The 15,524-nt window shown below is 36.8% G+C and overlaps 1 protein-coding gene across 3 annotated transcripts in view; it reads left to right on the top strand.

Annotated features, from left to right (window-relative positions):
- Positions 1-15,524, top strand: part of HYDIN (HYDIN axonemal central pair apparatus protein) — a gene marked incomplete at both ends in the record, with an annotated part of 352,197 nt that overhangs the window by 52,540 nt on the left and 284,133 nt on the right. For all 3 annotated transcript variants that reach the window (XM_082863052.1, XM_082863051.1, XM_082863050.1), the window contains one exon: positions 10,646-10,847. In XM_082863052.1, coding sequence (XP_082719178.1) covers positions 10,646-10,847 — 202 coding nt within the window. The remainder of the gene's footprint in view (positions 1-10,645; positions 10,848-15,524) is intronic.

The raw sequence follows: 15,524 nt of genomic DNA, 5'->3' as shown, positions 1-15,524 counted from the left end.
GTCCTCATATTTAAAGTGTGACACTTGGGAGTATCACCAGGTTGTTTTTTAATCCAGTCTGAGAATCTTTGTCTTTTAAGAGTACTCTTCAGTCCTTTTATGTTGAATGCAATTTCTGATATATTTGAGTTTGAATCTTCTGTTTGACTGTGAAGTAACTGTTACCTTTATGGAAAAATTATTAGCTGAATTTCAACAAAGACCTTTGTGTTATTAGTGTTACTAGTGGATGAAAGTGAAAAAAATATGACTGGTAATAAACTCAGTCAGTGATATATTTCTTCCATCTGGATCTCCATGTCTTTGTGAGGCATCATTTTTTGTTTATGTCAGCCCCTAAAATGAAGTATTGGAAAAATTTGTGGCCTTAGAATTACCTTTTTCAGATGACTGTATCACAACATTTTAAACCAGGAGTTTAAAAAAGAATGAAGGTTAGTCAGTGTTTTAGCTCTCACTAAAATAATTAATTGTTGGTAAATTGGTAAATATATCAAATAAATTATCTTTAAAATATTATCATCATCTTTTTAAAATATTTTTGGTTGTATTTTTAATACAATTGACATGTGACTATTCTAGTATATGGGTATAATTTATAAACAAACAAGTTTATATATGTTGGGGGTATAATGTCAAAATATTTTACTTGGTTGAGTTTTGAGACCAACAGGCTTAGATTGCCCGTGGATCAATAGAATCAAAACTTGAAAGAAGACTTCAGTGATAATCTAGTCCTTAGATTTGTTTGCATGTGTAAAACTGAAGCCCTAAGAAATTAAGTGGTTCGCCCATGACTCATATAACTAGTCAGAAGCACAGTTAGAACCCACGCTCAGGGACTTCCCTGGTGGCGCAGTGGTTAAGAATCCACCTGCCAATGCAGGGGATACGGGTTTGATCCCTGGTCCAGGAAGATCCCACATGCCGTGGAGCAGCTAAGCCCATGCGCCACAACTACTGAGCCTGCGCACCTAGAGCCCGTGCTGTGCAACAAGAGAAGCCACTGCAATGAGAAGCCCGCACACCACAACGAAGAGTAGCCCCTGCTTGCCACAACTAGAGAAAGCCCATGTACAGCAACAAAGACCCAATGTAGCCAAAAAAGTAAATTAAAAGAAAAAAAAAAAGAACCCACACTCAGACTCTCAACTCACGTGTAGTGCTTTTTCCTCTATAGTGGATCATCTCCCTAATCTCTTGTATTACTACATGTGCATTTTTACTCCCTTAATCTGTTGACTTTGAAATGCAGCCACGTTCTCCCAGTGGCCCTCAATCTGGATTTTACTTTTATGGAAATATTTGGATTGACACCCATACTTACATTTATAGTTCTGTGCTAAAGGAAATGAGTATTTGTGAATTAAAATTTAATCATGCATGGAAAAGTTGATTTCCATACCCTGAGGTGCTGGTGTCAAATTTGATTTATGAATAAAGTCATTTTCTAAAGATTGCAGATAGAGGTAAACTGTCTTGTAGCATTTTTCCTTACATGAAATGAACTGCTGATAAGGATATGCTTTCATCTTTATTGTGCCTTATCAATGACCAGGACCTATAACCTTTTATTAGTGAAAAACATTAATGACTACCTAAACCCAGTTAATCACAGAGCTTTTCCAAGCAGCCTTGACCATTGGCTTCTCATTTCACTAAATAAGCATCTTACTGAAATTTCTGCAGCTGTTTGAAGTATGAATTGATTTGAGGAGGGAAATTTAGCATCGGTTTTTCTTCATACTTCTTCAATGTTCCAGAAGGAGGAACATTGATACTCCTGAACAGGAAGTACTCAATCACATTTCTAACAGTTGTGTTTATGCCCTTCCATTGCTGGTCCTCCACTGGATATATTCTTGATTAAATGCAGCTGGGAGATTTTGCTTTCTTGACAACCAGAGTTTGAACCAGTGCTCTAGTAATTAAGGAGGTCAAGTGTAAATTTCACCAATATCTAATACTTTACTCATTAGCATTTTCCTAAACCAGAACTCTCCCCTCCTTTCCTCCTGTGTATGCCCTTCTGTAGTAAAATCAGGCTTATTCAAGCAATCGATTTTACCCCAGGAATGATTTAGTTACCTTTTTATTATAGTCTAAAACTTTCAGAGAAAAAGCTGAAGTAACTTGGTACCTTTTACAAACTAATCTGTCCAGAAGAGATTAAGGATACAATTTCTCAAGGCTACGTTGATTAACAGTGAAACAAAACAAAAACCAACCTAAAACAAAATCAGAACGAGTAAATTAGTTCTATCATTTCATTAAAACTGAGAGGTGAAAATATTGACTATTAGGAGACAAATAAATGGTTAGTTGCTTAAGTTTTACACTTTTCAACCGGGTATTGAGAAACTTTATATAATCTAAGAATTCAAGCAAATATTAATATTTAGAATAGGCTTTAAAAAAAGACATTCTTACTGAAATTTCGGTTACTTGAATGAGCACTAGAAGTAGGAGCATAGCAGTGTTTTTTCTTTAATACCAGGTGAAGTTGCTGTCACTTAGAGGTGACATTAACTACTGGTATAATTAGGAAATAGAGCTAATGTACTTATTCAGTATTTTTTTTAAAGTATTGGGTCTCTTACTGAAGGGGAGATATTTCAATTCATGGATCAGAAGTTGGCAAATAGGCTCTTTTCCCCAAAGGTGTGATGATGTATTGTTATTAAATATACAAGCAATCATAATATTAGTACTTCACAGAGCAGCTTTATGGTCAATTATATATTTTACTCTAATAAACCGCGAAGAAATTCTTTTTTTTCCTTCTAAAGGCTAATAAACAAGTACCAAAATATAATATAGTAATTGAGCATGATATGATATCTTGCAGTTGAAACTGTTAAATAATATGTATCTGAATATACCCGTGCAAATTTACCTGTATGAGCTTTGTGTCAATTGTGCGATTATTATAATGAATTACAAACATGTGCCATTATAATTACAAAATCTAGCAAAACATAGTTGTCGTAAAAGACCCAAATGTTTTTAAAATGGCTTTAGAGCCAATGCAAATATTCCTTGACCTAGTTTTCTTTTCTTTGTCTCTTATTCAACAGTTTAGGTTAGGGAATGGCAGAAGATATACTCATGGTCAGAGATTGTTTAGGGAAGTGGAATGTTTTCGAAAATTACGTAACAAGGGAAGACTCTCAAGTTATTAGGTGTTAGTACTTAAAGGGACATTAGAGCCCATCTCTGTAACTCCCTTCATTTTCGAGGTGAGTAAACTGAGGCCCAGAGGCTTAAATGACTATACACCGAAGTACAGGTCTTTGGCCCCCTCTGAGGCCAGCATGCTTTCTATAATCCTAAACTGCTTTCTGTGCAGATTAAGAATACCAATTTTGGCATTGCCACTGGTGTGCTGGCTAAGCCCAGTCAAGTTGCTTAATTGGTTTCCTGAACCCTTTAGAGAAGGAGCACTTCCAAAGAAGTTTGATTCAGCAATTCACTTGAGTGGTGAATTTGACCCTGCTGTGACCAGGAGAGGAGAAACACTCTTTCCATCAACTTGCCAGTTCCCTAGAGAATCTATGGCTCTACTCATATATTTTATTTACTGTGTCCTCCGTTGTCTGAAAATAACTGAAACCACAGTATGAAATGTATTGTGTATATAGCTAGCTTCACATTTTCTGGGTAAAATTAGTTTTGTTCATATTGGTTTTTGCTTGACTGATAGTAGCAAAACTTGCAAGAAGTAATGAGACCTTCCACAAAATGTGTCTTTATTAAAACATAATAAATGACTGTGGCTAACCTCATCTACAGGGACTGCAGAATTCAACCTCAGAAACTGAAAAGAAACTATAGTGGTAACTGGCACTTCAAGGGCACAGAAAATACTAATGATGAGGCACAGCAAATTCATCCATTCTTGCAGGCATAATACCCTTTCCATCCTATCAGTCGTCTAAGTAGCGGCGGAGAGGGACCCTATTTAAGATTGTCTTCATGAAAGTGGGTGTGAAAAGCAAGTTCTTCAACAGCTATGGGGGAAGACAAGAGTTATTGCTTCCTTCACTTTGTGACCTGATGACTTTTGGAAGATAGTAGTGAAAAAATCAATATTAAATGGTTCTTGAAAAGAAGACAGTGGCTCTTGTTATATTTCTGGGAAGGAACGTTTTGCAGTGTGCAACTCAAATTGATGACATTAGTCTCTCTGACCCCTAGATTTTTATGAAATAAGTTAAGCCCTTGAATCCTTTTCCTTGATTAGTTTTTTGTTTTTTGTTTTTTGTTTTTTTTTGCGGTATGCGGGCCTCTCACTGTCACGGCCTCTCCTGCTGTGGAGCACTCCGGACGGGCAGGCTCAGCGGCCATGGCTCACGGGCCCAGCTACTCCGCGGCACGTGGGATCCTCCCGGAACGGGGCACGAACCCACGTCCCCTGCATCGGCAGGCGGACTCTCAACCACTGCGCCACCAGGGAAGCCCCTTGATTAGTTTTTTAAACAATGAAATATTTCAAATATGTGCAAAAGCACAGAAATAAGGTAATCAACAACCATTGTATTTTAACACATCTCAACATTTTGCTATATATGTTTCTTTCAGATGTTTTATTTTATGGATAACTAAATTGATTATAGATTTGGAGTCGCTTTGTTATTCTTTCCTGATTTAACTCCCATGTATTAATCCTCAGGGGAGCTGTATTGGGTGCATTTTAATGCCATTCCTACATATTTACTTATCCATAAACAATACATACCATTGTCTTGAATAGTTTTAAACTTCACATAAATGGTATTATACTGTATATACCATTTCCCATCTTGACTTTTTCATTCAACATTATGTTTTAAGGATTTTAACACGTGGATATATAGCTGTGATTCATTTTAACTAATGCGACACGCTCCAGCATGTGAAAATACTGTAATTTATCTATTCTCCTATTAAATATTAGGATGTTCCTAGTTTTTTGCAATTACACACCATGCTGCAGTGAGTGTCTTTGTGTATGTCCTGTGTAGCTGTGTGAGATTGTTCTTAGGGATAAATAGCTAGAAGTGAAATTGCTGAGTTATAAGGCAAATGTATCTTGAGCTTTACTGGATACTAAATTGATTGGTCAAGTGGTTGTACCAATCTGTATTTCCATCAGTAGTATATGAAAATTCTTGTTTTTCTATGTGCTTGCCAATATACTGCCAAAACAGCATTGTCAAACGCTTTGATATTGGTTAATCTGATGGTTATGAAATGGTATTTTATTCTATTTTTATTTATTTCATTTCTCTCATTACTAGTGCTATCTAGCACCTTTACATGTTTTCTGGATGCCCTATAGTCCTTTTAACATTAAAGTTTTGGATGAGTAATGTAATCATATGGTCAAAAATTAAAGCAGTATTTTAAAGGTATATATTGAAAGGTGCTATTTCCATCCTACCTCATTCACCTGACCCTTCTTTCATTTTATTGCTTGCTTGTATACTTTTCCAGTGCTTTTATACAAATAGATGCAAACGTGAATGTATATTCTTACTTTCCCACCTTACACAAAAATAAAATACTATGTAAATTGTTCTAAACCTTGCTTTTTACATTTAATCATATATATTGGGGATCTTTCCATATTACTGGGTACTTTTTTATACCTGCACAGTATTCTGCTTCTAGGTGTAGCACAGATTATGTAACCAGCCTTCTCTTGATGAGTGCTCTGGCCTTTTCCACTCTCTTGTTATTAAGAACAATGCTGTAATGAATACACTTCATCTTGTTCTGACTTATCTATAGGATAAATTCCTAGAAGTGGGCCATAGGATAGTTTTAGAATTTTGATAGATATTTTGGTCCGTGCCACCAAATTCACTCCATGGACTGGGGAAGAATAATACCATTTTGCATTCCCACAGGGTGTATAAGAATGCCTTCTCCCCACAGTCTTGACTATAAATTATGATCTAAAACTTTTGTTTTACAGTCTGATGGGGAGAAATGGTATGTAAATACATCTTTAGTTGTATTTCTTTTATTATGAGTTGATACTCAAATTGAGCATCTTTTAGTACGTATAGGGGGCCTTTATGTTTCTTTTTTTGCAACTCTATCCCATTCTTCTATTGGATTGTCTTACTGATTTCTAAGAGCTATTTATGTAATGGGTGATTTAGTCTCCATATCTAAGATATGAATTAAGTATTTTACCTAGTTTTCTTTTGTTTTTGCTTATGACTTTTTGTGCCATGCAGAATTTCTGTTTTCATTTTTATGTAATCAAATTTCTTAATTTTTTAGGAAGGATCTGGATTTTGAGCCACAGTTAGAAAACTTTCCACCTGAAAGCAATGAATAAGTTTTTCTGTGTACTCTTCTACTTTTGCAGTTTCATATTGAACATTTAAATATTTTATTCACTTGGCTTTATCTGATGTTAAATGTGAAGTATGTTCTTCCGTATGGTTACCAAGTTGTTCCAATAGCACTTTTTTAAAAAACAAAGTTTGTCAATACACCAGTGATTCAAGATGCTGCCTTTATAATATAATGAATTCCAATGTGTATTTGGGTCTTTTTTGACTTTTTATTCTATTCCATTGATCTGTCTCTTTATGCTGTCTTAATTACTTATGTTTTAATTCTATCAGTTCCTATTTTATTGAGTTTTTAAATAAAAAAATATATTTTGAATTTTGTCAAATTCCTTTTCAGCATCAATGGAGAAGATCATATATTTTTTCTTCTTAGATATATTCTATATCAGTAGGGTTTCTAATAGTGAGCCATCTTCACATTCCTGAAATAATGTCCACTTGATTGTGAAGTCTCATTCTTTTAATGTGCTCATGAATTATGATTGCTAATTTTTTATTTAGGATTTTACATTAATATCTGTAAGTGTAATTGGCCTATATCTTGGCCTATTTATTTTATCTTTGTCAGGTTTTGATAACAATGTTATACTGAAAATACAATATTGGAAATTAAAAAATAATCATGTTAGTTTACCAGTAGAGTAGACAGAGCAGAAGACAGGATTAGTGAACCTGAAGACAGGTCAACAGGAAATACCCAAACTGAAGCACAGAGAAAAAAAAAGAAGAATGGGGATGAGATGCGGTAGGGAGAAACAAAACAGAAAAAACCATGTGGGACACAGTCAAAAGGTCAGCATACATGTAATTTGAGTCCTAGAAATAGGGTAAAGAATGGGGTACAAAGATATTTAAGAGATAATGGCTGAGAATTTTCCAAAAATGATGAATGACATTAATCCATGGTTTAATGGATTAACAAATCCATTAATTAACAAATCCATTTAATTAAACAAAGCTCAGCAAACCCTTAGTGATACAAATACTGCTGAAAACCAAAGCAAAGGGAATATCATAAAAGTAGCTAGAGAAAGAAAAACACATTACCTTAAAAGGAACACTAATAATACTGATGGCAAATTTTTCAGCTGAAATTATGGAAGCCAGATTATAGTAAAATGGCATTATGCAAGTGCTGAAAAGAAAAAAGGCTAATTAAGAATCCTTTGCCCATTGAAAATATCCTTTAAAAGTGAAGACAAAACAAAGACATTTGTAGACCAAAAAATGCTGAAAAACTATAGAATTCTTGGTTGGCATTGTTTTCCCCTTCATCATTTTGAAGAAGCCATCCTCTTGTTTTTTTAGTTTCCATTATTTCAGTTGAAAAATTAGCTGTAATCCTAACCATGGGTCCTCTGAGATAATCTTTTTCCCTCTCGCTGCTTTTAGTATTTTCTCTTTGTCTTTGATTTTCTTTAGTTTCACTGCAATATGTTTATGTATGAATGTCTTTTAATTTATCCCAGTTGATGTTCATTGCACTTTTTGAATTGTAAACTGATGTCGTTAATCAATCCTAGAAAACTCTTAACCATCATCTCTTGAAATATTGTCTTTGCTTCATTATCTCTTTCCTTTTCTTCTGAGCTTTCAGTTAAACACTTCTACACCTTCTCACTTAATCTGCCTCATCTTTTACCCATTCATTTTGCATTTCCATTTATTTTTAATTCTTCATATTGACTTTTGTATTTTCTGAACCATTTCACTATTTTTTCAGAAAATTGATAACATTATCTTATTGAGTATATTCTTAGAGTTTTTAAGATTTCAAGTTGTTTTATTTCTGTTAGAGCCTAGAGTGTAGCTCTTTTTCAGATTTTCTAGATCTTTTTAAAATTTCCTATTCCTTGGATAGAGCTTCAAGTGCATCCTTTGTTTCTTTAAACTACTAAGCATAGTTGGTTCTAGTATCTGATTCTTTGTGGGTCTGCTTCTATTTTTCTTGTATATGCAAGTTCTAGCATATGGAGTTTTGTTTCTTTGCATGCCTGGTTATGTTTGGCTTTTTTTAAAAAATGTTGAACAGTTTGAAACTTTGGATGGAGGTACCTTACTCAAGAGAAGTGGGTTCCTTCTTCCAGGTTTCTGAAGGCAAAACTAGTCCATGACCACCAAATTCAAGGCGCAAAGTTCTCTGAAAGACTTAGGTAATGCCAGCATAATATTTAACTCTGAACTAGGGCTAGTCTACTTCCCATTTACCCTCATTTTGAGGGCACAGTCCTTTGAGGATCAGCTTATTGTGGGGACATCCCTTTTTTTGCCTTAACCTCCCCCTTTGGTTGGTAGGCTTAGGGCTTTGATTTCTATCTCTCTTGACCCCACACGAATGATAGCTTCTTTGATGAATGATCAAAGAACGATATAACACACACACGTGTGTGTGTGTATAAAATCAATTAATACATGAAAAAATGTTTAACATCATCTATAATTAAGAATATGCAAATTAAAGCAGCAAGTTTTCACTCATCAGACTGTTAAATTTAACTCATCAGAAAGCTTAAAAGTTGACAAGAGTGCATACCTTTATTTGGGAAGGAAGTACATGAAAATATTAACAATTCTTAACTCTAAAAAGCAGGCCTGGGATTGAGTGAAGGAGAGGAAGATGTTTTCTTTTCATGGTATATGCTCTTATAGTACTTAAAGTTTTTACTTCATGTACATGTTTTTTAATAAAAATTTAAAATGCATAGATACTTACTTTTTAAAAATATATATTTATTTATTTATTGGCTGCATTGGGTTTTCATTGCTGGGCACAGGCTTTCTCTAGTTGCGGAAAGCGGGGCCTATTCTTCATTGCTGCGCGCAGGCTTCTCATTGCGGTGGCTTCTCTTGTTGCGGAGCACAGGCTCTAGGCATGCGGGCTTCAGTAGTTGTGGCACGTGGGCTCAGTAGTTGTGGCTTGCAGGCTCTAGAGCTCAGGCTCAGTAGTTGTGGTGCATGGGCTTAGTTGCTCCGTGGCATGAGGGATCTTCCCAGACCAGGGCTTGAACCCGTGTCCTCTGCATTGGCAGGTGGATTCTTAACCACTGCACCACCAGGAAGTCCCCGAGATACTTACTTTTTATTTAAACTTGGGGGAAGATGTTGCTGTGTTCAAAGTGATTGGGCCTAGAAAACATTTGTACTGTATAAAGGGTTATCAATTTCCTAAGTGGTGCTCAGTTCATATAGTCATGAATATAGCAGAAATATTTGCTAAAAAGTAAAGTCCAAGTGATTAGGCTTTCTGGTTCTGATTAAAATGGTAACAGCACAGATCAACAGAACATTGATGATATTTAAGTATTTCCTTTTTCTACTTTGACGTCAGACTGAGGCACCTGCTGTGACATTGCAGAGATCAGATAGAATATAGTTTGTAGCTTTGTGTCTTCTTGGAAGTCCCAGGGGCCTCATTTATATACCTAGAATCAAGGCAATTGGTGCATCCTGAATGAAGTCAAGGCCTTAAATTACTATGCTGAACAAAGGTGTTCTTAACATTTAAAAATTTAAACATAACTTTTGTCTTTCTTTCTTTGTAACCACTATCCAGAGATAGTGTTGTTTTGTTTTAATTGCTGTTGTTTAGGAATGTGGTTCCCTTTTTTTTTCCTTTGAGTTTAAACTGTCATTTATTATTATTATTTTTAACATCTTTTTTGGAGTATAATTGCTTTACAATGTTGTGTTAGTTTCTGCTGTATAACAAAGTGAATCAGCTATATCTATGCATATATCCCTATATCCCCTCCCTTTAGCATCTCCCATCCGCCCTCCCTAGGGATGTGGTTCATTTTAAATATTTGGTTTTCTATTAATGAAGTTATTAATGCTTCCTTCCTGATCCCCTTTGTTTGGACTTAGATCCTCTCATGCTGAGCAGCTCTTCCCAGATGTACTGGGTGCAGTTAATTTAAGAAATCCAGCTCATGCTTGCAATAAAGATGAGGCTAATGGTTATAATTCTACAACTCAGGTGCCCCCATGGTCAGGTTGTCAGATTTTAAACTACTACAAAGAAGAAAAAGACTGGTAGCACTCACCACAACAATTCATATTTTATGTATTTTTTACAATAACCAAGCAAGATAGTTTTTCTCTATAACTGTAGCAAACATAACATTTCAGGTTTCTGATCATGTCTGATCTCTGACTGATGTGGGGTGGGGGTGGGGGTAGTATGAAATGTCTAATGCTTGTGCTATATTCCCTAATGTCACCTTGGGGGAAAAATAGCCTAGTAGCGTAGTTCTAGAATAAATCTCAAAGTGTATTTATACTTTGTTAATTTCTAGGTGAAAAAGTGTTTATATCTCTGTATGGAGCTGCTATAGACATGAACATAAGGCTGGACAAGAATTCCTTGATCCTTGAGAAAACTTACCTATCTCTGGCCAATCAGCGAACTCTAACTATTCACAACCGCAGTAACATCATTGCCCATTTCCAGTGGAAGATATTTGCCACACAGGAAGAGGAAGACCGAGAAAAGTATAGGTTTGTAAGAAAAATCACTATCTATACGCTATATATATAATTTGGGGGAACATGAAACTTAGTTATGAAAATTCTGTGACTTTTGTGGTTTCTAACTCACTCAGTGTCAAATTTATTATAACTTGGGTCCAGTGTACAATGCTTCCTTTTTCATTTAAAGAACTGGAGCTGAGCTATGTGGAACACAACATTGTCCATCCTCAGTTAATCTTATCCCAGTTTTAATTTATCAGTAGCTAAACTCCTGGATTTTAAAGACCAAATACATCATTCTTCACTATTCTCTCAAAACTAATCTATATGTCTTTATTTCTTTTCATAACCCTAACTAGATTGATCAGTTTTCATAGGGATTCTAAAAATAATCTCTTTTGGATTGGGATCAATGTGGCCTCTTTATTTTTTTTCTTCAGTGAAAAGGTACTTTCAGAAAATATGAAGAATGGGGAAAAAGAGGCCTTAGATATAATGGCTTTTATATTTTCAGTTTTAGTAGCATTCTCAATCCCTGCTAACCATATAATTTAATAGTGATTTCTTGTTGCTATCTTTAATCTACTGCTTTTTAAAATGATACTTCAGGCAGTGGAGAAAATTAATAAAATGGAAAACCAAACTGTTTTAATTAATCTCATCACTGTTAAATTTTGAATATTTCTTTTTACTGAATCTGTCCTTGATTACTGTAATTCCATTTGCAATTTTATCTTCTTCCATCCTCCCTGAATTAGCTCTTTTGCTGCTTTCATTGGAATTTATTTCAGCCTTTTTAATTTGCCTCTTCATTTTCATTAAAGATTAGCCCTGGGAAGCTTCAAAGCTTTGTTTAAAACCAAGTTAGTATGTGATAAAAATAAAAGTCTTAGGTCTAGGGAAACCAGGCAGAAATCCCCCAGTGTGCTGTCCGTAATTGAATCGGAAGGAGCTGTGACAGTGATAGGACACAGTGGACCAGAAGCTTTATCATTCAGACAATGAGCTTTAATCACCAGATTGCCCCTGTGCCATCTTTAAAAAGTGAGAAAAGAAAAGCCTTTCCTGCCTAAAAACTTCATTTTGCCTCATGGTATAGATACCAGTAGTTTAAAAAGGCAAGAGGAGACTACTCATCCACGGTTTCATCTGTCCTGATTCTTCAGCTGACACGTATGTACCAACAATCAGAATGGTCCAGGCATGTTTAAAGATAAGATAGGAGAGCAGGTACAAATAAAGAAACAGCAATAAAAGTAGTGTTTCAATATCCTACTTGTGCTGTGGGCATAATCTTTTGGGGAGAATGAGTATATACTATCAGAGGGAAAGCCAGCTTTAATTTCAACTATGTCTTTGTGTTTGACCAAATGTATAGCACGTGATTGATGCCATGCCTATGTCCAAAAAATATTTACAGAAGTTAATTTCAACAGTGAAACTCAGGAAAAATTCAAACCAGTTGCTATCAGAAATGCTTAAGGTATAGAGAATATAATTTCAAACACACGTGGATGGACTTTCGCCCCCCCCCCCACTTCACCTCCTCCAACACTCATGGCTCTATCTCTAATATTATCCTTGAGTCTTATTCTTCCTTTTCTCTTGCATTGTCTTTCTTTCACTGTCTCTTTTGCTCTTTCTATTAGTTCCCCTAGCAGTTTTTTTTGTAGCAAGGGAACAATATTGAAGAGCACTTTCATAACCATAATTGGAAGCCCAATTTTATCATCTTGGATCATGCCCCTCCCTTAAACAATGAAGTTGAAGAGTGACTTCAGATGGCTAAATAAGAATACCTTGCTGTGTGTGGGTGACACACGGCGACATAGCTCATGTTCCTGCAAACTGGATTGGTTGATCTAAGTGAAGAGTCTATTGAATATTCTGTTCCATGCCCTCTCCCTACCCCTCTCTTAGGGCCAGATGCCTAATCTCTTATTTGACCAGGTGTGTCTTCTCTCCCATGCCTCTCTTGTTTCTTAATACATTCCCAAGCATGCCACAAGTTTCATATTATTAGCCATGGATTCTTGTCCTGGATGCAACTAGCCATGAAACGCCCATCCTCTCAGAAAGCAAAGCAAAGAAAGAGGTTTGCTCTTTACTGAACATTTGGTTCCTGTCTTTGGATAGCTGCCCCTTTGGTGGGTGGCTGTGCTCTTGCTGTGGGTGTAGGCCCTCTCCTCCTCCCTCTCACAAACCCTTAGGTTGTCTCTTAGGCTCACATCAGTGGCAGATAAAGCAGAATGTTCTTGGATAGCTTTCTTGTGGGCAGAGGTTTGCTCATCCCTGGGAAGCAGCAGTGAGCTCTTTAGCTAATGGTATAAACTCTCTCTTGAGCTCCCCAGCAAGGCCAGTGCAGGAATCCCTGGAGTAATCTTTTCAATGTTTGACTCTCCTGCTCCTAATGGTGAGCAACCTCTTCCTTTTCTCCTCTTCCCTCAGCAGCCTCTGTAGTTAATGTGCAGAGCGAAAGGTCCACATTTGTCCTGAACTTGGAACAGAGATGATCTCAATGGGCTCATGTATACTTTGAGAGATTAAAGTTTCCCTTTGCAGCACCCAAATGACCTAAGATTTTAAAACTTCAGTGTATATTTTTAAGTGAGACTCAAGAGCCTGCCCACTGCTTTCCAGTTATAACATGGCTTAAAACTCGTCCCAAGGCATTCAGCTACAGGGGCTGAAAGTTGCTCCATGGTGGTTTCAAGAATTCTAATTGCTTTAGTGTTATGGATGTCCTCAAGACCCTATTCCAGCCATCATGGTTTCTTGTTCTCCAGCATCTTGATGATGTTCCTGTGCAAAGACTTGGACGTCTCTTCTCCCAGTGGGGGAATTTCAGCCCTACTGAGTCCTATTCCTTTCTGGCGGTTTATAATTTCCATTCTAGGAAGGATGACTTCCTCTCTGCCTACCAAAACACGTTGGTACAAACTTTAGGACACATGGCCAGATTTGGGGCCTCGGGCTAATCTCAGGCTCCAGACTCTGACAATGAAGATGTTATTTCCCCTAGGAAGAAGTTCTGGGCTTAAAATTTTTTTCCATTTTTTTTAAACCTTAGGAATCAGATATAAGAACCTTTAAAAATCATCTTTTAAGTCTCTCCTGATACTTTTCTGAGAGTTGCAGAAATTAATCTCTTCAAAAACTGGTGCTGAATTCTTTCCTCCTTACTTCTTCTGTCTTGGCCTGAGGGATTATAAAACATCCTACAAGATTCTTTCATCCTCATTTTCATCACAGTTTATTATATTCAGAGACTTGGCATGGGCATTTGAGGATTTCTGCTCCCTATTTCTCCATCAAGGTTATGACCATTGTCTCAACAGCAACTGCTCTAATTCTAGATCTGCTCTGTGGAAGAACTGTAGAATCCTCAGTGGAGCCCCCCCACAAAGTGATCAGCATAGATGTGTTCCAAAACATTCCAGTGTTGGAAATGACATGTTTCTCTAAATAAATCAGTTTTATTTGAGCTTTGAGCCTGCCACCCAGGCTCCAACTTAATCTCAGTTGTGGTTGGGGAGCCCTTCCCTTTCCTAATCATAAAAGAATCTGAAGACTTGAGTGGTACCTGATAAACAGGAAGAGGACCTCTAGTCCTCATTTTATAACAGGCATCAGAGTTGTTGTGTGTCCAGGGTCACACAGTCCATCTGAAGGTGGATGGCTCCATCCTTTCCTTGCCAGGTGTGGACATGGGAGTATTTCTGCCAACCATGATGGCCAAGGTTCTTAGTTTTTAATCTCCTCAGCATCCAGTTACCACCTCTTAGGGGTGTTGTAAAGGAGCAGGGTGCAGGTCTCTAGGAACTCAAGATAAGGGGCAGTACTAGTTCAATGCTACTGTACTTGAGACACAAGGGTTCCCCATTGAGTATAGTCCATTAGCTGGACTGTAGTTGATGCCTGAAGGTGATGGGTATTCGGGCTAGCAGACCATTTGCAAAATGGGTTAAATCCATGGTTTTACTGAAAGAGAAGGTTGTGTGATATTACACTCTCTGATGAGAGGTCTCTTCGTCTGTAAAACAGAACCACCTCTGAATTCAAGAGACCATGAGTATCAGCACAAAAAGATGGCAAAACAATAGACTGAGGTATATAGAAGTCCTTGTTGGAGTCAGCCCAGCTTAAGGTGGTATTGCACGTTCCCTTCTTAGACTCTCAGCCTTGGCTCTAATTCTGCATAGAGGTCAAAGAGGATGACATCTGGTGTCCACCCCCCATGCATTATACAGCTGTCACTGATACAAGAGTCCCAACAGCGTGGGAGAAGAGCATCATTTGGGAATTTTTGTTTTGTCCTGTTTTGTTTTCTGGTGTAAGGGCTGAGTTAATCATATACTCCTCAATTCATAGAGCATTATCATCCTTGGTCCACATAAAGCATTTTATCCCCACACCCCATTTCCATTAACCCCCCTAAGTAAATGTAATGTATATGACTCCCATTATTTATTTAACCAATACTTCAATCCGTTACATCGAATTTACCCACTTTTTTAAGTATTATTGCTAGAACTTTGATGAACCTCTTTGTTGCTCTTTATTTACATCCATGATTGTTTTTTTTGAGAACTTATTCCTAAGGAATAGATATCAATAAATTCCACTTGCAGGAATACATGGTTTCCTTTCTTTCTGTGGACTGAGCTGTCTTTAATTTGCCCTGCCCTGCCCAGCAATATAAAA

This window comes from Leucopleurus acutus (genome assembly GCF_964270905.1).
Source record: "Leucopleurus acutus genome assembly, chromosome: 20".
Classification (NCBI taxonomy): Eukaryota; Metazoa; Chordata; class Mammalia; order Artiodactyla; family Delphinidae; genus Leucopleurus; species Leucopleurus acutus.
Note: the sequence above shows the minus strand (reverse complement) of the source record. Positions and strands in the feature narration are given on the sequence as shown.